The following is a 27,667-nucleotide window of genomic DNA, read 5'->3' as shown; positions in this document are numbered from 1 at the left end:
AGACGCGATTGACTAACACCTAACAAAGGTTAGGCAGACGAAAGACAGTTTCCTTAATAACCACACTGGACAGTCAACTTAATTCAAAGGTATCGCCGGATGGTTCAGTGGAATTCTCCATTCCTTTTTGTACATCGTGTTTTGCATCTTCATTTTACTGTCATGCCTGCCTAACATCCTTGGTTGTTGCTGTTGCCTCATCATTCCAGGTCTACTCTTTTTCATCCAAGGCACAGAAGATACTAATATTTATTACTTTTCCTATATCAACATTATTCTAATATAATAATCTTGTGTGTCACTAATCATACATTTTTGCAGGTAATTGTGTGCTCTTCATTTTAGGTACTAAGTATGGTATACATTAGTTAATCTCAATAATTAACAAAAAGAGGGCACTGTAATGGTTACATTTGTAAAGCAGGACACTCTTTGTAAGACGCACTGGGAGATTGCTTAACCTCCCGGCACGTCTGTCGAAGGCTCTCGGTGCGCAGGCGCGCACTTCCAGGTTGACGCTGGCGTCATGACGCCACGAAGAGGCGCCGGATTCAAACTTTGGCGCCAAATCCTCCTTAAAGTTCCACGTCTCCATTTTGAAAATGCCCAAGATAGGTTCCAGTTCACTGTCCAGCCACATTCATTCTGAGATTGTTTTCCTGTTTTTAACTCCTGCTTGATTTCTGATTTTGATTCCTGCCGCCTGGCTTGAACTTTTTGCCTAATTCTCGACCACGTGTACCCATCCCTAAGGAAGGTTCCCGATAACGAGATTGTTACACTCTTCCACAGCATTCATATATAGCTAAATGGAATAACATAACTCAGCAACCGCCATCTACCACGGATTAGCATCAGATAATGCTGGAATAATGCTAAAAAAAATGGTGACCTGCACCAAACAAAAGAAACACATTTGCAAAATCATAATGTTTGGGTACCACACACCAGAAAAGTTAAACAAACTTTTTCCTAACTCACCCCGGATTGCTGGAGACTTTGAGGGTGTAGAGGAAGCCTAGAACACATATTCTGGAACTGTCTTGTAATCCAACCTTTTTGGGACATTATTTCCTCTATAATATTAAAACATACTCATTCCATCCCCGCTTCTACTAGGAAGACCTTTCCCTAACCTAACCAAACAAACCCAAACATTAGCTAACCATATACTCACATTGGCTAGGTTATCAATTGCTAAGAGCTGGAAGTCCCCTGTTCCCTGAACTATTACTAAGGTAATGCAAAGAACTAACAACAATAGGGAATCTGAATACAGAACTGCATGGATATGCAACAAAGTTCAGCAACATCTAGAGATCTGGGCGATCTGGGAAGCTCTCGGATTTGCAAATCCAGAATCATCACTGGAATCCCCCTCGGCTTCCCCAAAATAACTCTGCATCAATTAAAAAGCACACAGAACCATGGACCCTTGTTTTTAAATACCTCTGAGTGACTCACCACTATGACCATTCTCATACCTCATTCATCACTGACAACATTTGGTGCAGCTTTTCTCTTTTTCTGTTACCTTCTCCTTTCTTACCCATTCTCCCCCTGTTGTCCCCACATGCTTACCCTCTGCTCCCCTTCTTTTATTTATTTCTTAACTACCTCTATCTTGGTAATTTTGCATATAAACTGGAAGCTAACATCTTAAGGCAATTTAATACTATCCTTAATAATTTGGAAACTCTGAAAAAAATTGAATAGCAGACCTGACTCAATATACACAGAGTCTACCCACAGATTCATGACCCTCTTTGGTGGTCAGCACTGTGTTGCCCATCGACGACAGAGTGAATCGGTTTCCGATTATCCCTACATTGCTTTACCATTGGTATAACATGTCCAGAGCAGGGTGTTATCAGTACTGTGTATGGTTTTATTGTTTTATGGTTGTGGGGCTAGATTGGGAGGTGTGACTGCTTTAAGTGTTCAATGTTCCTATGTATAGCTCCCACATCATTGTTTTTTTTCATCACTGTTTTTCTGTTTTTGCATTTGTTGTAACAACATGTTTTTTTAAAATTGTATAAATCCCCACCCTGTTTACTGTTCTGTATTTTGCCTCTTGCAAGTTCAGAATCCACACAGCTTGTGTCAATAAACTTTAGCTTTCTACCTTAAGTGATATCTGGTGCCTGTTTATTCCCACAACATTGGGTACATTAAAGTATCATGTGCCTTATAAAGTCTCCTAGTTTGTTCCACTCAGGTTGAGGAACTCTAGGTAAATGTGCTAGCAACCATGTTTTGATTTGAATAAGAGACTGAAATATGAATATGAGAGAACTGAATAGAAAGATGAGTAATACATCTAGGTAAATGTGCTTCAGATAGTAAAAACCTTCTTTAATAAAACACAAATACAGTTTAAAATACACGCACATATTTATGGGGAAAGTTTCAGCATATCAGCTAAGTCTCTCACTGGTGATGTTGCGCTGTTTGTGGAAAAGGTGAGTGCACACCAGGATGAAGTCATTTGCCTGACGCATTTCGTCAATAAGACTTGTGTTACTCGCACATGTCTCATTTGAGCACTGCAGGTTGCCATGGAAACATGACTATATTTCTCCTATCTGAAAGTCATAGGGGGCAAATCTAAATGCGAAGTAGCTAACGCTGGCAAAAATTCGCCAGTGTGATGTCATTTTGCCACTTTGCGAATTTACTATCAGTGACCCTGGCAAAAATTCGCCAGCGAAGTGGATAGCCTAGCGCAACTTCGCATACTAATGCTGGAGACCTGAATAGAAAGATGAGTAATAAAAAGTAACAATAACAATGTTTTTGTAGCCTTTTGGAGCATTTGCTTTTTAGAGGGGGTCAGCGATGCTCATTTGAAAGCTGTAAAGAGTCAGAAGAAAAAGGCAAATAACTATAAAAAAAATGAAGACCAATTGAAAAGTTGCTCAGAGTTGGCCATTCTATAACATACTAAAAGTTACCTTAATGGTGAACCACCCCTTTAATCTGCTATAATTCCCCAGAAGGACATTCCCACAGGGTTTTTATTGCGCACATTTTTAAAACGTTTGTAAACTATGGAGCACATTTACTAAAGGGCAAATTGGCCATCAGAAGCGTAAATTTGACAGAAATTCCATCCGCAGGGACATCGCCAATTTACTAACAGGTGTAGAGGACAATTCGCTAGTGAACGAGACTGTCGCTAGCGTACTTTCACAATCCCCAGGTGAATTTTTGATCAGGCAAATGATCGTTACTCTGCAAATTCACTTAAGTATGAATTTTACAAAACTTTACCTCTTTCGCCAAAGTTTCCTTCACCTCCTTAGACCTGGTGAACTGATAAGATGAAGCTACATCCTCCTCAATCTTATGTCAGTCACATCATATCCTGTATGCCCAAAAGTCATAAAAGTTCTAAAAACTGCTGGCTTTTTTTGTATTTTAAAGCGGGATTGTCTTTGAAAGTTGCAACAAGTAAAGATTTTTGTGTTAACATTTTTCGAACCATTTGAGGGCATTAGAGGATCTCTTTTGTCTTTGTTTTGCTTCCTTGGACATTTGTAATAAAAAGTGGCCACTTCAAGCATCAACATTTCTAATAAAGACCTCCATACAACTTATATGTACCCACCCTATTCAAATTGACCTGAGTCTAAGAGTACTAATGAAGTTTGCTAGGCAGAAATAAGCCAGTGTATGGTTACAGAGACGCAACTTTGCATTTTAGTGAATTAGCATAGTGGTAATGAATTTATGCCTGACGAAGTGGCGCGAAGTGTGGCAGAGCCTTCGATGGTGAAAATTTGCCCTTTAGTAAATTTGCCCCTATGCATTTCTTTTCCTTTTTCTATACTTCCTATATGCTCTCTAATGTGGTCTTTCAGCATCCTATTTGTCTTACTGATGTATTGTAGGCCAAAAGGGCATTGTAAACAATATGTCAAATTAAATGTTGTGCATTTGATACATTGTATAGTTCTATATTCCCTTTCTGTTATCTTATCTTTTAGATAAGTTTATGTTTTGTAACATTATATCTAAATAATGGGATACATTACTTGTTAAAGACCCTTTATCCAGATATGATAGGTCTAACCCATAGCAACCATTCAACAGGTATCACTTACTGGCCACCTGTTCAAAAACAAACATCTTATTGGTTGCTGTACCTGGGCAAACATAGAGCCTTGCATTACCGTACATAGGGGGGGGGGTAGTCTTAGTCCAGAAATACAGTATTGTCAAAATACCCAAATACTTGATGGCTTTGTACCTGCTGGAAGGACCTACTGGTAAATAAAGCATAAAATGGCGTATGGTCCCCTAAGTAAAAGGGAAAAATGACCCTCTCCTACGGAATATATCTATTTCGCCAATGACTGGAGTGGTTTGCTAAACTGAAGTGTATTATTCACAATTCACATTTAGGATAAGTGTCTGTATATTTTTACATCCCAGGTGATGACCGTACATTTATCAACTTTGAATTACATCAGCCACCTAGCCACCCTGATTGCCAGTTGTCCAGATGTCCATATAAAGATGCCGCATCCTGGATGGAATTAATTAGGCTGCATAGTTTTGTGTCATCTACAAACACCAATACATTCCTTACAATGCCCACACCCAAGTCTTTAATGAAAAAAAATCAAATAAAAAAAGTGGACTCACCCCTGGAAATTTCCTGTGGAGCCACATGTTTCCCAAACTTGACTTTAAAATAGCTTTCTACTCATCTACATTTTTACCATTTCGACTCAACTCCCTGATTAATGTAAGGGGTTCTAGCAAATCAAGACCTGAACATTCAGAATTTTAGTGTAATTAACCATTCACACATTTGCAGTATTAGCAAGCTTGTCTTTTTCATGTTATAGTTTGGGTGTGTTATACACATCTTAAAAACCAACGCTCTACAGCCAATTAATGAAAGCTTTCCTACGCCCTTCACCACAAGCACATGTCAAATACTGAGGAGAAGGCTTCATCACAAAGCCCCTCCTCCAATTGTTCTGTATATTAAAGACTGAAAGACATGGCGCTTTATACTGCAGAGTGAGAAAAGTGACGTGAAGATGATCCGATACCTAAAAACCGTGGTAAGTATAAGTGCTTTTTACTTTTTAGTATGATGTAGCCATTGATAGTCTAAGACAATTTGAAGTTGGTGTTAATTATTTAATTATTGTGTCATTTGGGATTATTTAGCTTTTTGTGCAGCAGTTTGGAATTTCAGTTGCTAGAGTTCAATTTACCATCACAACCAGGTAGTGGTTTGACTGGAATATGAATGAAAGAGGGTCTGAATAGAAAGATAAGTAGTAGAAAAGCAAGAGTATATAAAAGATACAGTGGAGTACTGTCAATGTACAAAAACGGTTGCATTGAGTCGCATTTTAAAAGGTTTAATACTGTGTGCTGTGGCAAGCAGCATGGAATCCATAAACTATAAATTAAGTCTATATGGCTTGTAGTTGTTCATTTTCTTGACTGTGGTTGCCAGATGGCCCCAGCGTGCATGTGTGTACTACAGACTATTCTTATATCAGCCATCATTTTACTGTAATTATCAGTCTAAAATTGTCCAAATTCTCTATAAATGTACTCCCAATAAAGGTACATGAAAATAAAACAAATTTATTCAAATGTAATTTACTGAGGTTCTCAATTTAATTAGACATTGAAGCTGATGTTGCTCTTAGGACATCACTAAAAGAAGAGGTGTTGCCAGTCTACTTAAGAAAGTAAAGAACAGGGCTGGGAGGATGCAAAGTGTTAGCTGTAGACAATTTAATTAATGCCAGATCTCTTTTTAAATACATACTGACAAGTAACTATTAAAATAATGTCAGCACTCCTCTAATGTTTTAATTTCTATAATTATGTATTAACTGCATCTTATTGTGTAATGGATTTCTGTACAGTATGTGTAAAATAAGACTTGAAAGTAAAAATATTTCTCCACAAACAGGAGGAATACGAGCGTGCACTGCAAGATGCTGGCAGGAAACTTGTGGTAATCAACTTTTCTTCACAAAAATGTGGCCAGTGTGGAATAGTTGCCCCACAATTTGAAGTAAGTGGTTTCAAGGGAGTTTTGCATGAGTCCATTCATTTAATTGCTAAAAGGTTGTTTTGGGAAATGTTAAAATGGGTTTTCTGTACAGCTTATGGCATCAATTATAAAATATTATAGTTCTCTGCTGGAAGGAAACTGCAGTATTCTTCAACAGAAAATACCATCAATTGCTGTTGATGGTGTCTACAGTTCCAGAGTCTACCATAAGTGTTGATTTGGTGGGAGACCCCCACAGCCATCATACATTGCATAGTTGTCAGGATAAAAAGGGTTGGTGGAGGGTATCACAAATGCTGTACATTTTATGTCATTATATTGTCTTTTAAGGGAATAATTAGACCTGCGACACGCCAAGTAAATGTACTCTACACCAACCTAAAGTTACTCTTTCACCATGACAAACAAGACTATAGGCTTCTTATGACATGTCATAGATGTAGTCTAACTTTTTGAAACAGGGCAATAGAAGACTTGACCCTTTCCACTTCTCAGCACATGGAATATACCCAACTACATACCATTTGACCAATTAGATAATTTGATATGAGGCACTGGAGGCAGACAAAAGCTGTCTTGGATTCCTACAGTTCTCCCTAATTACTTTCCCCTTATTCACAAACAAACTTCCCAGCACCTCGACCTATCTTAATGTGATCATACCCTAGGGCAGGGATCCCCAACCTTTACAACCCGTGAGCAACATTCAGAAGTAAAAGGAGTTGGGGAGCAACACTAGCATGAAAAATGTTCCTGGAGTACCAAATAAGGGCTGTGATTGGCCATTTAGTAGCTCCTATGTGGATTGTCAACCTACATTGAGACTCTGTTTGGCAGTGCACCTGGTTTTAATGCAATAAAACTCACCTCCAAGCCTGGAATTCAAAAATAAGCACCTGCTTTGAGGCCCCTGGGAGCAACATCCAAGGGGTTGGAGAGCAACATGTTGCTCGCGAGCTACTGGTTGGGGATCACTGCCCTAGGGTTATCTGACTGAGTCATATTAAAGATTTATAAATGTTCATTTATGGACTCACACAGTTCAAATTATTGTCATTGTAAACTATTTCATTGTGTTCTTCTTACAGAATCTTTGTACCGAGTATCCTGATGTAGTGCTGTACAAGGTTCTGGATGATGCACCAGTAAGTTATTAATGTTTTGTATGTATATATTTTTATTTATATAGAGCTACTTTTAAAAGCATTACTGTACAGGAGAGCAATACATTACTAGAACAAACAGAATCATTATTCTATATTTAAGGTATAATGTAAGCGTACTAAGGGGTGCAGGAGTATCTGAATGACACATAAATTATGGAATGCCTACATGCTTCATTCCTCCAGCCCCTCATAAATACATTACTGCCAAACGTAAACTGCACTGCATGGTATATTCATGGGGTAACTGCAGGTCTATGTGCTCTGAAACAGAACAAAATTCAATATAGCTGATTGACCCTGTTTTTGCATTTTGCCTGCCTTCCACATTGAACTGACTGTAAATATTATTGTTTATATTATACAGAACATTTTGACCTCACCCCTTTTCCTATGACTGTGTCTAAATATTTAGCATCTATATTATTTATTTTCAGAATCTTTGCCAGCACTGTGACATTCACTCCACCCCAACCTTCATTTTCTACAAGGCACAGAAAAAGGTATGATACAGCAGAGCTCATTTACTAATATGGTTCCCCAGTGCAGCAGTTCACAGTTACTTTGCCACTATTGCATGTGACTAAGCCAAGAAGTATGCAAGAGAACATACAAAGGAAGATGCAGAAAAAAGAAAACACATTCTCTTCACACAGTAAACTATGCCTTTAAATATATTTGATTTAAAGCTTAATGAACCACATACAGCTGTTGTCTTTCACCTCTGCAATGATTCTTTCCTATGCATAAGTGATATGCAGAAGAGAAATGCAGGTCTTTATCTGGCACAGATGAACAGAGAATAAGCACTTTGCACAGGCAAAAGGGCAGAATATCCCCTCTTAAACATTAGATCAAAGGATAGGGCTTGTATTTTACACACATTTTGCCTAATACAGGACAAAGACATTCTATATAAACAACACCTCATTTTACAGAGGGTTTATCAGTGAACTACTGTTAAAGTTTTTTATGTACAGATGCGGGATTGAACACTCATGGGCCCAGGTGCAAACTAGGCCCCTCTCCACAATGCAACACATCATGCATCAGCCCCAACTGTCAACTAGTGATGGGCGAATTTGCGCCGTTTCGGTTCGGCGAAAAATTCGCGAAACGCGTTTTCGACGCCGGCGCCTGTTTTTTCGAAAAAAAAATTTTGACGCCGGCGAATTTTTTCGGCGAATTTTCGTGGGAGTTTCGCGAATTTATTCGCCTGCCGCGAATTACGCAAATTCGCCGCGAATTCGCGCCTGGCGAATAAATTCGCCCATCACTACTGTCAACCAATATTCCATGCCACCACAACTGCTGGACCCCATGGTGACACAGGCTCTGTTGCAATTATTGCACATTGGCAGATATTCCATTGTGTTTGTACAGACAGCCAACACAGTCTAGCTTTAGTTTTATTATGCAAATGTTGAAACATTTTAATAAGATACAGCAACAATTATGTTGTTTCATTATTCAAACTGTTATACAGGTTTTTGTTTTTATCACCCCTCAATTTTGTTGAAAAATATGTTTTATTCCCAATAAATCCTATATACAGCATCAAGTGCAGCTTTTGTTCTATTCTGTACAATAATGTAAGGTTTTAGTCCAGAATGATGCTTACTATGCAGCTCATTGTTTAAATTACTGCCATCTCTGAAGCCATGTTACTGTCCATAGACTGAGGGGATACTGTACGTGTAGGAAAGGAGTAACGCTTTTTAAATGTTTTTCAAAAATCGAATATTCTTTCTCCCTCTCAGGTTGAGCGGTTCAGCGCTGTTGATATGCTGCAAGTAAAGCGAACCATTGAGAAGTTACTCTGAATCATCAATGCTTACAAAACTATTTCTGAAGATAACACATGTTTCTTTTTCTCTTAAAGCTCAAAAAAAATCTATCAAATTCTAAAAAAAATAAATGCATGCCTTAAAATCAAGTATATTGTTTGTTTTCTTAAGTAGTCTGATCTATTATTGTTTTTGTACCTGAGACATTGGATTTATCAAAGGTCAATTTTAGAGTTTGATATACCATAAATGAACTTACAACTCGAATGGTTTCTAATTTTAAAAAAAAAAAACCTCTGATAAACTCGAGAGTTTACGGTTAGCAACCAAAAAACTCAAATTGATTTTCATTTGGATAAAATTCCTGATCATGTTTTTGGCCACAATCCTCCGAAAAAAAACTTTAACATCGTGAAGGCAACTAACATCTTTTAATGGTTCAAGGAACCTCTGCCATTGATGATGTATTTTCGGGTTCAAGCTATTTCATGGTCGGGGTATAATAAATCTTCGAAGTTTTTTTTTTACATAATTTTCATGGAAATCACAGCTCGAACCTTAATAAATTTGCCCCATTATGTACAACTATTAAGCCTGAACTACACGAGCGATTTTGTAGGATTTCGTGTGGGTTAAAATACAATGAGACTGATATAAAAATCGGATGTGTAAACTACATGTAAAATTTTCTATCCGACATGAAACGACTGTCGGATGTGAACCTGCATGCTGTGTCTTCATCTGACAAGATAAAAACGGAGGGTGTTGGGTGGCGTAACGTGCAGGGGTGCTTCGCCAATGAGGCGACTTGAGACTGCCGACTCAGGCGGCAGCACCCCACTAGGTACCAGGGGCGACAAAAATGCCACTCCTAGTACTTTAAGAGCAGAATTTCCGGTTTTCAAACCCGAAATTCGGCTCTTCTAGCGCAGAGAGCGCAGTAAGGCTCTCTGCGCTAGTGCACTGGCCCTCTCTGCTGCCCTGGTGGACCCCACCGGACCCCTTCAGGCGCAAAAAGGTAAGCGCACGGGGGTGGGGGGCGGAGGGGCTAGGATCGCCACTGGTAGCGTGTGTTGCATGGAGGATCTGACAAAATCTGATGAAAAACGCTTGTGTAGTTCTACCCTTGTTGAAAGCTCTACATATACAGACAGGTTAGTCTTACAATCTGATCTCAGTGCACATGAGGGTACAAAAAAGATCTGGGCAATCAGACTGTAGACTCACTGCCCCAAACTAGATTAGTGACAAAGGAAATTTGCAAGATATGACACCTAGGTGGGATGATAGATTTTTAAAAGCAAAATAAGGTACATGCAGCCCTATGGTTAAACACAAACATGAGACATATTTAAAGGAACAACAACAACCATTCATAATGAAAATAAACCAACCAATAAACAAGGAGATGAAACCACATCTCACAACCAAGTGACAATGAAAAAGGCCAATTCATGTTTATAGTAACAGGTAACATCAAAATTGGGAGTTTAAACTGCTAGGATTTCTCATTTGTAATTTACAGAGAGAGAGAGAAAAAGAGAGAGAGAGAGAGAGAGAGAGAGAAGCAGCAGTAAAGATCATTTGCTCTACTTAAATAGCCACACTGGATATTCTTTACTAATTTTCTGCTGGTGCCCATGCAGATCCATTTAACTTTTCTTTTACTCAGTAGGTTATAGAGATTCCTACCTCTCCAAAGTAGGGATACCCTTTTATTACCTGACACAGAGAAATATTCCAAGTTGCCATTAGAGCATATAAGAAAATGTCTAACCACATTAGTCTCTTTCTGTAAACAGATAGCTGAAATATGTTCTAGAATGCCTTACTTTAACATTCTAGTGTTTGCAAGCAGATTTTCTGTGATCTTACCTGTTACTATCAACATTTTCACTGTGGCTTGGTTTGTGTTTTTTCCCCTAATCTTGTTGATTGTTTGATTTGTTTTACTTTCTCATTGGTTGGTGTAACTTTAAATAAGTAATAGTTAATAAAGAAAAGATTTTAGAATAATCCTCTGAATCTTCTCTTGTTCCACAGGTCTAATAACACTCAGGATACAGAGGCACCGCAGGATGACTTTCATAAGAGGTCCTACCTGTGTATCTTGAACCTGCGTTTTGTCTTTTAATTACGATCCGACTGAAAGCACTCTTGGGAGCAGATTGATCAAGGGTCAAAATAAAATCTTTGCCACTGAATGGGCTTCTAACGACCCAGGAGTAGGCATACCGCCTGTCTCCCAAACAGAGAAATATGAAGAAACACAAAGTCCCAACCTTATTGAGAATCCAAACTTCTCAGGGAGCTCACACAGACAGCTTTCCTGTGCCTCTCCCCAGACTGGAGCTCTCCCTTCTGGCTTGAGCTGCCTTTTTAATTATCCACCTGAGAAGCCTCAGGAAGACCTAAACACCCGGGCTGGACTAGCAATCCCAGAACCACTCTATTATGAAGCTGGGAGATATGTAAGATCAGTCCTGGAATGTTCTGAAAACTGAAAAAGCTTGCTAATGTTCTGAAAGCTTGCTATGATTATATTAGTTAGCCAGTAAAGGTATAACCTTTATACCACTTTTGTTATTTTTTATTTCAAAAGGGTTGCTCTGTAACATTTTTACTGGCTAACATGATACAGCAATTTTACCATCAGTCCTGGACTAATCCTGGACTGATCCTGGTCCTTTTCCAGGTATCCTGATAATGACCTCACCACAATACATGCATACAAATTTTATTTTGACATATACGCAGCTTGCTGTTGTGACATATCCTAATGAATGTGTGTTTCTGAGTATTTCTGACATACTGTCTTTTGGAAAAATAAAACTTTGGTACTTAGGGGCAAATTCATCAAGGGTCAAATATCGAGGGTTAATTAACCCTCGATATTCGACTGGGGAATGAAAATCCTTCAACTTCGAATATCGAAGTCGAAGGATTTTGCGCAAAAAGTTTGATCGAAGGAATAATCCTTTGATCGAACGATTAAATCCTTCGATTCTAAGGATTTTAATCCAACGATCGAAGGATTATCCTTCGACCAAAAAAAACTTAGCCAAGGGGGTCGAAGTTTTTTCTTAAAGAGACAGTACTTCGACTATCGAATGGTCGAATAGTCGAACGATTTTTAGTTTGAATCCTTCGATTCGTAGTCGAAGGTCGAAGTAGCACATTAGATGGTCGAAGTAGCCCAAAACACACTTCGAAATTCGAAGTTTTTTTACTTCGAATCCTTCACTCGAAGTTAATGAATTGGCCCCTTAGTCTGCAAAGTGTTTCATAATTAATCAATTCCAGTGGATTTTATTTGTTTTATGGTTTAAATAAAGACATCTTATTTTTTTAGATATAACTGTGATATAAACAATGAAAACATTATGGAATGGAATGGAAGCTGAAAACCTGGGAAACACTCTGGGGTAGGATTAACTTCCTAAACTTTTTCCCCAAGTATTTATATGTTTTACACAACTCTTATTTATATTCCTAAAGCCACTTTACGCAAATTAAACAGCTTCAAGCCTCATTTGTTTGGGGGAACAAATCTCCAAGACTTGCTAGGGTCAAGTTGAAAGCTCCCACTGAAGAAGGGAAACAAGAGCTCCCAGACTTATATTTCTATTTCCTAGACTCTCAATTTTATTACATTGCCTGGTGGCTCTCACCAGACCCCAATAACCCTAATTTTTAGCTCTAAGCTACCCTAGCCAGCTCGGTTGAAACCAGAAAATATCAGATTGGCAGGTTAGACTCCTATGTTTGAAAAGCCCCACAAAGCATGGAATGCCGCAGTACTATGTATGGTTTAATTGTTTTGCAGCCATGGGGCCATTAGAGCATATAAGACCAGACCCCAATAACCTTAATTTTTAGCTCTAAGATATCCGATGTAGCTCGGTTGAAACCAGAGATTATCAGATTGGAAGGTTAGACATCCTATGTTTGAAAAGCCCCACAAAGCATGGAATGCCGCATTACAAATAGGGCAGAACCAGAACCCCTTACTTACCACTGAATTACCTTTATGGGGTAACACCTTTCTGCCCTACTTCCACAAGCTTCTGGTATACATGAGATGGCCTAGAGCTGGGATAAAAACAACAGGAAATGTTGCCCTGGGTGGCCAGTTTATTACCAGGGAACATACCTGGGAACAACTACTAAGGGTTAACCCTACTGTGCCACCCAACTATCTGGTTTTCATGCACCTTTATGTGGCAATTCTCAGCCTCTCAAATAAATTTAAATTTAAAAAAACAGCAACTTTTCTTCTTCTGAAGTCAATAAGTATTTAGTGTACCATCTTGTGGTGACATCTGAGAAAGCAATGCAAATAAAAAATGGAAAAAATAGTAAATGGAAAAAGGACAAGTGTCTTCAAGCATTTGGTCTGGCTCCATGTAAGGCCAATGGACATTAATTGAAGTGAGACAGGTCAGTAATACAGGTACCACATGTAGTGGCTCACCACTCTGGAGAGAGAGAGAGACCCATAGTGCCCGCACTCACATAGAGTTGAAGCCAGAGGTGCACAGTCAATGATTAATTATAAAGAGATCAAAGCTGGACCCGCACACTCTGTTATCTGTGATAATTGTGATTTATTCCACACAAAATAGCAAGGATAATGTGCATTACAAGTGTAACCATTTAAATAAATTGACCAGGAATATATACAATGTCTTTTTCTGCATGTGACCTGATTAACTTCGGAGCCTGTAAATAATATAGTTACATTGGTTACATTGTTGCTATGATGGAATTCTTTTGAATTGACACATGTACACTAGGTGCAAGCTATAAACTGACACCTGGTGGTGTAAACCAATATAGCACGGTTTTGTGAAATGAACCAAGAACTTTTTTTCAACCTTTGAACTGTATAAAGGACTGATGATGCCATAATGCACATATGGGGGAGGGTATTTAAGTGGTTACACTTCTAATGCACATTATCCTTGAGAAAGGTCTCCATGTGAGACCCAAACGTCGGATTAAGATGCTATTTTGTGTGGAATAAATCACAATTATCACGAATAATAGAGTGTGCGGGTCCTGCTTCAATATATATATATATATATATATATATATATATATATATATATATATATATATATATATATATATATAAATATAAATATATATATATATATATATATATATATATATATATATATATATATATATATATTTATTATATGTTTTATATTTCTAAGCAAAGATGAAAAAAGGTATTAGTCATTAATATGGACATGTTGTTGTTTTTTTTAGACTTGGGAATAGACAGGGGTTGCTTTAATTATACCCCACACCAGTGCAGTGTCGGACTGGCCCACAGGGATACCAGGAAAACTCCCGGTGGGCCCAGGTGTAAGTGGGCCCTCCTGCTTCTTAACATTTGGTCTATTTCATGGTCATTCCCTATTTCTTTATGGGAAAAAATGATTAATAATGAAAGAATATAGTAAGTAGACATAAAAGACTAGGAGAATAAAGAGGTTGAGTGAGGAGAGGAGTAATTACATTTTTTGAAAGTGGGCCCACCGTCTAAGGTTTTCCAGTGGGCCCCTGGCATCCCAGTCCGACACTGCACCAGTGGCCAGGGATTTAGGGGTGATTCAACACATAAACGTCCCTTAGGGCAGCTTAACATAGTAAGTTTGTTAGCAGGTGATCCATAACATACTATGGCAGAAGTATGCCGTTCCATCGTGATCAAGTAAACAAAGTTGGAGCAAGGCACTCTGAAAGGTCACGCACAGATCAGACCAATAAGTAAAAATATGAAAATATTTTATTCATATAAACATCACACACCTAACGCGTTTCGTGTCACTAATCCCCACCTGCCCTCAGCAACCTGACATTCCTCACTGGCATCCTCTTGCTATTCCAGGTAATAATTTCTACTATGGCCATAGTCCCATAACCCTCTCTTTTAACTACCCTGTTCACTGTCCCTGTATCCATGACTGGTAGAGTATCTACCAGAAGAATAGTTCCACTTAGCTCCTGGTTGGGGCTCTTAACTGCCCTTGCTACCTTTTCCTATCTAGGTTGTACACCTAGTGCACACTATTACATTGCTCTCCTAACTCTGGCTGAACCTACCGCTTAACTTCAGGACTGGCCCCTTCTCCACTTCCTGTCCTCTTCAGAAACGGCGAAAGGGCGACCATTCATCCTGCAGCGCTCGATTTCTCATCCTGGCTATTCATGGACAGCATGCAGCTGGGAGAGTGTGGGTCCCCTTGTCAAGCAGCGGGCTTCTTACGGCTCTGTATGGATGGACATGGTGATCAGCGCAATTTACCAGTTGAGGGCTTCACCAATGTGCTCCTGCCGACCCTACCCGACCCCTTGTTCGGGTCTTTGGTGGAGGAGCAGCGCAATAGCCGAGAGCTGGAGAAGGAAATAGCGCCTGTGTGAGCCCCCCGGCGCAGGGACTAAGAACACGCATTGAGTTGTGCACAGCTGCCGGCAATGCATGCAACAGCACCTCGAGCCAGAAGTGGACAATGAGGGTGCATGTAGGGCCGTCATAGCACAGCAGCAACCTCACTCGGTCTCTGGAGGGGCTGCGGGCGCCCAGATGCGAGTACTTGTCTTCCTGGGAACTCGCACTGGAACTTGTTGGGGGTCAGGCGGCCCAGCCTCTGAGACAGGGGGTCGTTGTCTCCCGGATGTCGTTCTGTGCACTGAGCTGTGCACTCACCAGCAGAAGCTGCAGAGAAGCACAGGTGCTGCTCCTTCACCAAAGACCCGAACAAGGGGTCAGGTAGGGTCGGCAGGAGCACGTTGGTGAAGCCTTCAACTGGTAAATTGCGCTGATCACCATGTCCATCCATACAGAGCCGCAAAAAGAACCCTGCTTGACATGGGGACCCACACTCTCCCAGCTGCATGCTGTCCGTGAATACCCAGGAGGAGAAATCGAGCGCTGCAGGATGGATGGTCACCCTTTCGCCGTTTCTGAAGAGGACAGGAAGTAGAGTTTCTGTAAGTTATTTCTTATTAAAGGCTTTGCTATTTTCAATTTTAATTTGTGTTGGTGTTTTTTTTTCCCGTTGTATTGTAACAAATTTTTTTTAAAAATTTTTTGACGTTACTGGTCCTTTAAAGTATCATGTGCCTTATAAAGTCTCCTAGTTTGCTCCGCTCAGGTTGAGGAACTCTAGGTAAATGTGCTTCAGATAGTAAAAACCTTCTTTAATAAAACTCATATACAGCTTAAAATACATGCACATATTTATGGTAAAAGTTTCAGCGTATCAGCAAAGTCTCTCACTGGTGATGTTGTGCTGTTTGTGTAAAAGGTGAGGGCACACCAGGGTGAAGTCATTTGCCTGACGCATTTCGTCAATAAGACTTGTGTTACTTGCACATGTCTCATATTTGAGCACTGCAGGTTGCCATGGAAACATGACTATATTTCTCCTATCTGAAAGTCATAGGGGACAAATCTAAATGCGAAGTAGCTAACGCTGGCAAAAATTCGCCAGCGTGACGTCATTTTGTCACTTCGCAAATTTACTATCAGTGACCCTGGCAAAAATTTGCCAGTGAAGTGGATAGCCTAGCGCAACTTCGCACCCTAATGCTGGCGAAGTTGCACTCTGGCGAAGGGGGCGAAACTACGCAAAAAAAATTTTTTTGTGAACGTTACCTCCTTCACCAGAGTTTACTTCGCCAGTCCCAAAAAAAAAACTGGCGTTTTTTGGGTGATAGGCTGAAAAAGTGTGAACATTTTTTTTTAGGGTGCCCACCTTCCCCCCAAAATGTATTAACATTATGGCACCTTACATATACTGTGGGCACATGTGTAGGGCATTAGAACACCTATATAAACTGTTATTAAATTTCCCTGGGCTTGTGTAGTGTTCTGTATGCGCTGCAGCATACACGTCCATTCAAATTTACATTTGGCGCTGCATGCAAATTAGCCTTCGCTAGTGCAACTTCGTTTAGCCTGTCGAATTAACGCTAGCACAACTTCGCTACCTTTTGCCTCCTGAGCGCAACTTCGGATTTTAGTGAATTAGCGGCGGCCTGGTGAAAATGCGCCAGGCAAAGTGCGGCAAAGTGCGGCAAAGGCAGCACTAGCGCAACTCCGCAGGTTAGTGAATTTGTTCCTAAGACTCCTTCACTCTCTTTAAAGTTGGCGACAAGTTCAAATATTGCCATGGCAACTCATTTTTGTTATAAAAACAGTTTACAATTTTCCTTTGCCTATTAAATTTACATCACAAGTGCACTGGACACAATAGATATGTATGTGCTGTGCTGTGCTCATTTTGGAAATGTAGAAAGATAACAGGTATAGCACGCACTCCAAGTACAATTAGTATTTATTGATTAAAAGGTATCATTATAAAAGCATCAACGTTTCGGTTCTTGGCCTAGATAGAACCTTTGTCAAGATGCAAAACCAAATGTCACATTTGATGCTGATGCTTTTATAATGAAACCTTTTAATCAATAACTACTAATTCTATTTGGAGTGCGTGCTATACCTGATATATATATATATGTGAGACCCAGTCGTTTCGGCTCAGTCACATGAGCCGTCCTCAGGAAGTGAGGACGGCTCATGTGACTGAGCCGAAACATTGAATAAACGACTATTTTTTTCTCTCACATAAGACCTGTGTGTGCGGACTCTTCTTGTTACTTTATCATTATTGTTTTTGAAGTCCCAGCACCTAGGTATCCATTTTGTGCTCTGGGTGCACCGACCAAACGCTGTTTATATATATATATATATATATATATATATATATATATATATATATATATATATATATATATATATATATATATATATATATATATATATATATATATATATATATATATATATATATATATATATCAACATCAACCACCTAGCCACCCTGATTGCCAGTTGTCCAGATGTCCATATAAAGATGCCGCATCCTGGATGGAATTAATTAGGCTGCATAGTTTTGTGTCATCTACAAACACCAATACATTCCTTACAATGCCCACACCCAAGTCTTTAATGAAAAAAAATCAAATAAAAGTGGACTCACCACTGGAAATTTCCTGTGGAGCCACATGTTTCCCAAACTTGACTGTAAATCAGTTTTGTACTCATCTACATTTTTACCATTTCTACTCAACTCTCTGATTAATGTAAGGGGTTCTAGCAAATCAAGACCTGAACATTCAGAATTTTAGTGTAATCTAACCATTCACACATTTGCAGTATTACCAAGCTTGTCTTTTTCATGTTATAGTTTGGGTGTGTTCTACACATCTTAAAAACCAACGCTCTACAGCCAATTAATGAAAGCTTTCCTACGCCCTTCACCACAAGCACATGTCAAATACTGAGGAGAAGGCTTCATCACAAAGCCCCACCTCCAATTGTTCTGTATATTAAAGACTGAAAGACATAGGGCTTTATACTGCAGAGTGAGAAAAGTGACGTGAAGATGATCAGATACCTAAAAACCGTGGTAAGTATAAGCGCTTTTTACTTTTTAGTATGATGTAGCCATTGATAGTCTAAGACAATTTGAAGTTGGTGTTAATTATTTAATTATTGTGTCATGTGGGATTATTTAGCTTTTTGTGCAGCAGTTTGGAATTTCAGTTGCTAGAGTTCAATTTACCATCACAACCAGGTAGTGGTTTGACTGGAACATGAATGAAAGAGGGTCTGAATAGAGAGATAAGTAGTAGAAAAGCAAGAATATATAAGAGATACGAGCAATAGACTTGACAGTCACGTGTATATTCTTTCATCTAATAATTCTGTAATGGAAAACAGTGGCGTACTGTCAATGTACAAAAATGGTTGCATTGAGTCGCATTTTAAAAGGTTTAATGCTGTGTGCTGTGGCAAGCAGCATGGAATCCCTAAGATATAAATTAAGCCTATATGGCGTGTAGTTGTTCATTAAAAAGAACATGTTGCTTTGTGTTTTTTTAAAGATTTAGCTACAACCCAACACCTGTTAAAGGAAAAATTGAATGTTCTTGACTGTGGTTGCCCATCTGGCAAACAGATGGCCCCAGTGTGCATGTGTGTACTACAGACTATTCTTATCTCAGCCATCATTTTACTGTAATTATCAGTCTAAAATTGTCCAAATTCTCTATAACTGTACTCTCTATAAAGGTACATGAAAATAAAACAAATTTATTCAAATGTCATTTACTGAGGTTCTCAATTTAATTAGACATTGAAGCTGATGTTGCTCTTAGGACATCACTAAAAGAAGAGGTGTTGCCAGTCTACTTAAGAAAGTAAAGAACAGGGCTGGGAGGATGCAGAGTGTTAGCTGTAGATGATTCAATTAATGCCAGATCACTTTTTAAATACATACTGATAAGTTACTATTGAAATAATATGTCAGCGCTCCTCTAATGTTTTAATTTCTGCAATTATGTATTAACTGCATCTTATTGTGTAATGGATTTCTGTACAGTATGTGTAAAATAAGACTTGAAAGTAAAAATATTTCTCCACAAACAGGAGGAATACGAGCGTGCACTGCAAGATGCTGGCAGGAAACTTGTGGTAATCAACTTTTCTTCACAAAAATGTGGCCAGTGTGGAATAGTTGCCCCACAATTTGAAGTAAGTGGTTTTAAGGGAGTTTTGCATGAGTCCATTCATTTAATTGCTAAAAGGTTGTTTTGGGAAATGTTAAAATGGGTTTTCTGTACTGCTTATGGCATAATTTATAAAATATTATAGTTCTCTGCTGGAAGGAAACTGCAGTATTCTTCAACAGAAAATACCATCAATTGCTGTTGATGGTGTCTACAGTTCCAGAGTCTACCATAAGTGTTGATTTGGTGGGAGACCCCCACAGCCATCATACATTACATAGTTGTCAGGATAAAAAGGGTTGGTGGAGGTTATCACAAATGCTGTACATTTTATGTCATTATATTGTCTTTTAAGGGAATAATTAGACCTGAGACACACCAAGTAAATGTACTCTACACCAACCTAAAGTTACTCTTTCACCATGACAAACAAGACTATAGGCTTCTTATGACATGTCATAGATGTAGTCAAACTTTTTGAAACAGGGCAATAGAAGACTTGACTATGTGACCCTTTCCACTTCTCAGCACATGGAATATACCCAAGTACATACCATTTGACCAATTAGATAATTGATATGAGGCACTGGAGGCAGACAAAAGCTGTCTTGGATTCCTACAGTTCTCCCCAATTACTTTCCCCTTATTCACAAACAAACTTCCCAGCACCTCAACCTATCTTAATGTGATCATACCCTAGGGTTATCTGACTGAGTCATATTAAAGATTTATAGATGTTCATTTATGGACTCACACAGTTCAAATTATTGTCATTGTAAACTGTTTTATTGTGTTTTTCTTACAGAATCTATGTACCGAGTATCCTGATGTACTGCTGTACAAGGTTCTGGATGATGCTCCAGTAAGTTATTAATGTTTTGTATGTATATATATTTTTATTTATATAGAGCTACTTTTAAAAGCATTACTGTACAGGAGAGCAATACATTAATAGAACAAACAGAATCATTACAATAATAACATACAAATAAACACAAAAGTACATTTAAGATTTAATTCTAAATTTTAAAGTGAAAAGGTAAAGGAAGACCGTCATCCAAAGTTTACAATCCCCCATAGGTAATAAAAGGCACTAAGTTTGCCCAGGTGCTGTATCCCATAGAAACCAATAAGATGTTTGATTTTTAACAGGTGACCAGTAAATCTGCTGATTGGTTGCTATAGTTGGATAGAGCTGTAGCAAACCTTTCATCTTTTATTGCATCACCAAGTGTATATAAATTATTTTCCAGGAAAACACTGTTGTTCTATACTTAAGGTATAATGTAAGCGTACTAAGGGGTGCAGGAGTATCTGAATGACACATAAATTATGGAATGCCTACATGCTTCATTCCTCCAGCCTGTCATGAATACATTGCTGCCAAACGTAAACTGCACTGCATGGTATTCATGGAGGCAACTGCAGGTCTATGTGCTCTGAAACAGAACAAAATTCAATATAGCTGAAGGCAGGATGCAAAGTGCAAACACAAAAGATTGTCCCTGTTTTTGCATTTTGCCTGCCTTCCACATTGAACTGACCCCTAAAGTGTAAATATTATTGTTTATATTATACAGAACATTTTGACCTCACCCCTTTTCCTATGACTGTGTCTAAATCTTTAGCATCTTTATTATTTATTTTCAGAAACTTTGCCAGCACTGTGAAATTCACTCCACCCCAACCTTCATTTTCTACAAGGCACAGAAAAAGGTATGATACAGCAGAGCTCATTTACTTATATGGTTCCCCAGTGCAGCAGTTCACAGTTACTTTGCCACTATTGCATGTGACTAAGCCAAGAAGTATGCAAGAGAACATACAAAGGAAGATGCAGAAAAAAGAAAACACATTCTCTTCACACAGTAAACTATGCCTTTAAATATATTTGATTTAAAGCTTAATGAACCACATACAGCTGTTGTCTTTCACCTCTGCAATGATTCTTTCCTATGCATATGTGATATGCAGAAGAGAAATGCAGGTCTTTATCTGGCACAGATGAACAGAGAATAAGCACTTTGCACAGGCAAAAGGGCAGAATATCCCCTTTTAAACATTAGATCAATGGATAGGGCTTGTATTTTACACACATTTTTCCTAATAGTTGCACTAAACAGGACAAAGACATTCTATATAAACAACACCTCATTATACAGAGGGTTTATCAGTGAACTACTGATTAATTTTTTATGTACAGATGCGGGATTGAACACTCATGGGCCCAGGTGCAAACTAGGCCCCTCTCCACAATGCAACACATCATGCATCAGCCCCAACTGTCAACCAATATTGCATGCCACCACAACTGCTGGACCCCATGGTGACACAGGCTCTGTTGCAATAATTGCACATTGGCAGTTATTCCATTGTGTTTGTACAACACAGTCTAGCTTTAGTTTTATTAAGCTATTGTTGAAACATTTTAATAAGATATTCAGCAACAATTATGTTGTTTCATTATTCAAATTGTTATACAGGTTTTTGTTTCTATCACCCCTCAATTTTGTTGAAAAATATTTTTTATTCCCAATAAGTCCTATATACAGCATCAAGTGCAGCTTTTGTTCTATTCTGTACATTAATATAAGATTTTGGTCCAGAATGATGCTTACTATGCACCTCATTGTTTAAATTACTGCCATCTCTGAAGCCATGTTACTGCCTATAGAGTAGACTGAGGGGATATTGTACGTGTGGGAAAGGAGTAACACTTTTTAAATGTTTTTCAAAAATTGAAATTGTCTTTCTCCCTTTCAGGTTGAGCGGTTCAGCGCTGTTGATATGCTGCAAGTAAAGCGAACCATTGAGAAGTTACTCTGAATCATCAATGCTTACAAAACTATTTCTGAAGATAACACATGTTTCTTTTTCTCTTAAAGCTCAAAAAAAATCTATCAAATTCTAAAAAAAATAAATGCATGCCTTAAAATCAAGTATATTGTTTGTTTTCTTAAGTAGCCTGATCTATTATGTTTTTTGTACCTGAGACATTGGAGGTTATTTATCAAAGGTCAATTTTAGAGTTTGATATACCATAAATGAACTTACAACTCGAATGGTTTCTAATTTTAAAAAAAAAAAAATACCTCTGATAAACTCGAGAGTTTACGGTTAGCAACCAAAAAACTCAAATTGATTTTCATTTGGATAAAATTCCTGATCATGTTTTTGGCCACAATCCTCTGAAAAAAACTTGAACATCGTGAAGGCAACTAACATCTTTTAATGGTTCGAGGAACCTCTGTCATTGATGGTGAATTTTCGGATTCAAGCTATTTCATGGTCGGGGTATAATAAATCTTCGAGGTTTTTTTTTTTTACATAATTTTCATGGAAATCACAGCTCGAAACTGAATAAATTTGCCCCATTATGTACTATTAGGCCTGAACTACACAAGGGATTTTGTAGGATGTCGTGTGGGTTAAAATACAATGAGACGGATACAAAAATCGAATGTGTAAACTACATGTAAAATTTTCCATCCGACATGATACGACAGATGTGAACCTGCATGCTGTGTCTTCATCTGACAAGATAAAAACGGAGGGTGTTGGAGAGACTGTTTTTCCTAATTGAAATGAGACTGTCAGGTGTAAACGCATGAACTAAAGACTCCATCAGATTTATCTGATCCGACTTTACATTCTAGCCTAGGAGTAACAGATTTTGTAGCATCCTACAAAAGCTTGTGCTGTTGCGTGGCGTAGTGTGGTGTTGCATGGAGGATCAGATAAAATCTGATGAAAAACGCTTGTGTAGTTCTACCCTTATTGAAAGCTCTACATATACAGACAGGTTTGTCTTACAATCTGATCTCAGTGCACATGAGGGTACCGAAAAGATCTGGGCAATCAGACTGTAGACTCACTGGCCCAAACTGGATTAGTGAAAAAGGAAATTTGCAAGATATGGCACCTGTGGGATGATAGATTTTTAAAAGCAAAATAAGGTACATGCAGCCCTATGGTTAAACACAAACATGAGACATATTTAAAGGAACAACAACCATTCATAATGAAAATAAACCAACCAATAAACAAGGAGGTGAAACCACATCTCACAACCAAGTAACAATGAAAAAGGCCAATTCATGTTTATAGTAACAGGTAACATCAAAGTTGGAAGTTTAAACTGCTAGGATTTCTCATTTGTAATTTACAGATCCACATGGGCATCTCTAAATAGGGGCGTAATGGTACATTTCTATAGCAGACCAGACTCAGCATAGACATAGTCCACCCACAGATTCATGCCCACCTTTAGTACTGTGTTACCCATCAAGGACAGAGTGAAGAGGTTTGCGATTAACAGGAGTTTAACATCTTATCAGTACTATGTATGGTTTAATTGTTTTGCAGCCATGGGGCCACTAAGGGAGGTGTATTCCACTGTAGAACAAATGGCTATCTTGACTTGTTGGAATCAGAGAGAGAGAGAGAGAGAGAGAGAAAGAGAGAGAGAGAGAGAGAGAGAGAGAGAGAGAGAGAGAGAGAGAGAGAGAGAGAAACAAGCAGCAGTAAAGATCATTTGCTCTACTTAAACAGCCACACTAGATATTTTCTGCTGATGCCCATGCAGAACCATTTAACTTTTCTTTTACTCAGTAGGTTATAGAGATTCCTACCTCTCCAAAGTAGGGATACCCTTTTATTACCTGACACAGAGAAATATTCCAAGTTGCCATTAGAGCATATAAGAAAATGTCTAGCCACATAAGTCTCTTTCTGTAAACAGATAGCTGAAATATGTTCTAGAATGCCTTACTTTAACATTCTAGTGTTTGCAAGCAGATTTTCTGTGACTTTGATCTTACCTGTTACTATCGACATTTTCACTGTGGCTTGGTTTGTGTTTTTCCCCTAATCTTGTTGATTGTTTGATTTGTTTTACTTTCTCATTGGTTGTTGTAACTTTAAATAAGTAACAGTTAATAAAGAAAAGATTTTAGAATAATCCTCTGAATCTTCTTTTTTTCCACAGGTCTAATAACCCTCAGGATACAGACGCACCGCAGGATGACTTTCATAAGAGGTCCTATCTGTGTCTCTTGAATCTGCACTTTGTCTTTTAATCACGATCCGACTGAAAGCACTATTGGGGGCAGATTTATAAAGGGGCGTTCTAGGAGGTCCCCATTGGCTAACATAGCAATTTGGCAGGTTTAAGGTGGCGATGTGTCGAAGACGAAGTTTTTTAAAGAGACAGTACTTCGATTATCGAATGGTCGAATAGTCAAAGCATTTTCACTTTGAATCGAAGTCGAATTTGGCCTATTTGATGGTCGAAGTACCCAAAAATTACTTCAAAATTCGACGTTTTTCAATTCGAATATTCACTTCGAATTCACTTCGATCCTTAGTAAATGTGCCCCTTGGAGTTCAGCCCTAATATATTTCCCCAACTATTCAGAAAAAAAGAAACTATACATTTTCATCAATACTGTCAGGGGTTAGGTAGCCGAGACTAGCTTTCTGGGGGTAAAGCACCTGACGGCTCATGAGAGTGTAGTATTTTCAGGCAGTTTATTTTCACTTGAAACAAATAAACGAAAAAAATAGTTCAAAATAAAATCTTTGCCACTGAATGGGCCCAGGAGTAGGCATACCGCCTGTCTCCCAAACAGAGAAATATGAAGAAACAAAAAGTCCCAACCTTATTGAGAATCCAAACTTCTCAGGGAGCTCACACAGACAGCTTTCCTGTGCCTCTCCCCAGACTGGAGCTCTCCCTTCTGGCTTGAACTGCCTTTTTAATTATCCACCTGAGAAGCCTCAGGAAGACATAAACACCCGGGTTGGACTAGCAATCCCAGTCCTGTAAGATCAGTCCTGGAATGAGCTTGAAAAATGTTCTGAAAGCTTGCTATGATTATATTAGTTAGCCAGTAAAGGTATAACCTTTATTCCACTTTTGTTATTTTTTTTTTTATTTCAAAAGGGTTGCTCTGTAACATTTTTACTGGCTAACATGATACAGCAATTTTACCACCAGTCCTGGACTAATCCTGGACTGATTCTGGTCCTTTTCCAGGTATCCTGATAATGACCTCACCACAATACATAATACAAATTTTAAATTAATGTATTTATTGCTGTATTAATTTATTGCTCTATTAATTTGCTGTATTTTGACATACTGTATAGACGGCTTGCTGTCGTGAAATATCCTAATGAATGTGTGTTTGAGTATTTCTGGCAAACCAAAAGTGACATCCTTTTTTTTTGGAAAAATAAAACTTTGGTACTTAGTCGGCAAAGTGTTTAATAATTAATCAATCCCAGTGGATTTTATTTGTTTTATAGTTTAAATAAAGACATCTTATTTTTGTAGATATAACTGTAATATAAACAATGAAAATATTATGGAATGGAATGGAAGCTGAAAACCTAGGAAGCACTCTGGGGTAGGATTAACCTCCTAAACTTTTTCCCCCAAGTATTTATATGTATTACACAACTCTTATTTATATTCCTAAAGCCACTTTACGCAAATTAAACAGCTTCAAGCCTCTTTTGTTTGGGGGAACAAATCTCCAAGACTTGCTAGGGTCAAGTTAAAAGCTCCCAGACTTATATTTCTATTTCATAGCCTCTCAATTTTATTACATTGCCTGGTGGCTCACACCAGACCCCAATAACCCTAATTTTTAGCTCTAAGCTCAGTTGCAACCAGAAAATATCAGATTGGCAGGTTAGACATCCTATTTTTGAAAAGCCCCACAAAGCATGGAATGTCGCATTACAAATAGGGCAGAACCAGAACCCCTTACTTACCACTGAATTACCTTTATGGGGTAACACCTTTCTGCCCTACTTCCACAAGCTTCTGGTATACATGAGATGGCCTAGAGCTGGGATAAAAACAACAGGGAATGTTGCCCTGGGTGGCCAGTTTATTACCAGGGAACATACCTGGGAACAACTACTAAGGGTTAACCCTACTGTGCCACCCAACTATCTGGTTTTCATGCACCTTCATGTGGCAATTCTCAGCCTCTCAAATAAATTTAAATTTAAAAAAAACAGCAACTTTTCTTCTTCTGGAGTCAATAAGTACTTAGTGTTCCATCTTGTGGTGGCATCCGAGAAAGCAATGCAAATAAAAAATGGAAAAAATAGTAAATGGAAAAAGGACAAGTGTCTTCAAGCATTTGGTCTGGCTCCATGTAAGGCCAATGGACATTAATTGAAGTGAGACAGGTCATTAATAAAGGTACCACATGTAGTGGCTCAGCCCTCTGCAGACTTACACATGATGTCCAGATTACCACCCCTAGGTGGTTTAGGTATAAGGTCAATGGGCATGTTTGGCTTCCTTCCTTCCTTTTGAATTGACACATGTACACTAGCTGCAAGCTATACACTGACACCTGGTGGTGTAAACCAATATAGCATGGTTTTGTGAAATGAACCAAGAACTTTTTTTTAACTTTTTTTCAACCTTTGAACTGTATAAAGGACTGATGACGCCATAATGCACATATGGGGGAGGGTATTTAAGTGGTTACACTTGTAATGCACATTATCCTTGAGAAAGGTCTCCATGTGAGACCGAAACGTCGGATTAAGATGCTATTTTGTGAGGAATAAATCACAATTATCACGAATAATATATATATATATATATATATATATACACTATTTTTTATATTTCTAAGCAAAGATGAAAAAAGGTATTAGTCATTAATATGGACATGTTGTTGTTGTTTTTAGACTTCGGAATAGACAGGGATTGCTTTAATTATACCCCACACCAGTGGCCAGGGATTTAGGGGTGATTCAACACATAAACGTCCCTTAGGGCGGCTTAACATAGTAAGTTTGATAGTAAGGTGATCCATAACATACTATGGCAGAAGTATCCCGTTCCATCATGATCGAGTAAATAAAGTTGGAGCAAGGCACTCTGAAAGGTCACGCACAGATCAGACCAATAACTAAAAATATGAAAATATTTTATTCATCTAAACATCACACGCCTAACGCGTTTCGTGTCACTAATCCCCACCTGCCCTGAGCATTCTTCACTGGCGTCCTCTTGCTATTCCAGGTAATAATTTCTA

The 27,667-nt window shown here is 38.5% G+C and overlaps 2 protein-coding genes across 2 annotated transcripts; both read left to right on the top strand.

Annotated features, from left to right (window-relative positions):
* Positions 1 to 4,982: 4,982 nt before the first annotated feature.
* On the top strand, positions 4,983 to 9,157 carry LOC121393825 (thioredoxin-like). The gene is made up of 5 exons (XM_041563460.1): positions 4,983 to 5,081; positions 5,954 to 6,058; positions 7,147 to 7,203; positions 7,659 to 7,724; positions 8,982 to 9,157. Exons 1-5 carry the CDS (start codon positions 5,058 to 5,060, stop codon positions 9,042 to 9,044), a joined length of 315 nt encoding a protein of 104 aa, XP_041419394.1. The 5' UTR covers positions 4,983 to 5,057; the 3' UTR covers positions 9,045 to 9,157.
* A 9,231-nt stretch (positions 9,158 to 18,388) lies between these two features.
* On the top strand, positions 18,389 to 22,537 carry LOC121393822 (thioredoxin-like). The gene is made up of 5 exons (XM_041563451.1): positions 18,389 to 18,496; positions 19,519 to 19,623; positions 20,404 to 20,460; positions 21,249 to 21,314; positions 22,362 to 22,537. The coding sequence occupies exons 1-5, from the start codon at positions 18,473 to 18,475 to the stop codon at positions 22,422 to 22,424; spliced, it is 315 nt and encodes a 104-aa protein (XP_041419385.1). The 5' UTR covers positions 18,389 to 18,472; the 3' UTR covers positions 22,425 to 22,537.
* The last annotated feature ends 5,130 nt before the right edge of the window (positions 22,538 to 27,667 follow it).

Source organism: Xenopus laevis, chromosome 1L (assembly GCF_017654675.1).
Source record: "Xenopus laevis strain J_2021 chromosome 1L, Xenopus_laevis_v10.1, whole genome shotgun sequence".
Classification (NCBI taxonomy): Eukaryota; Metazoa; Chordata; class Amphibia; order Anura; family Pipidae; genus Xenopus; species Xenopus laevis.
Note: the sequence above shows the minus strand (reverse complement) of the source record. Positions and strands in the feature narration are given on the sequence as shown.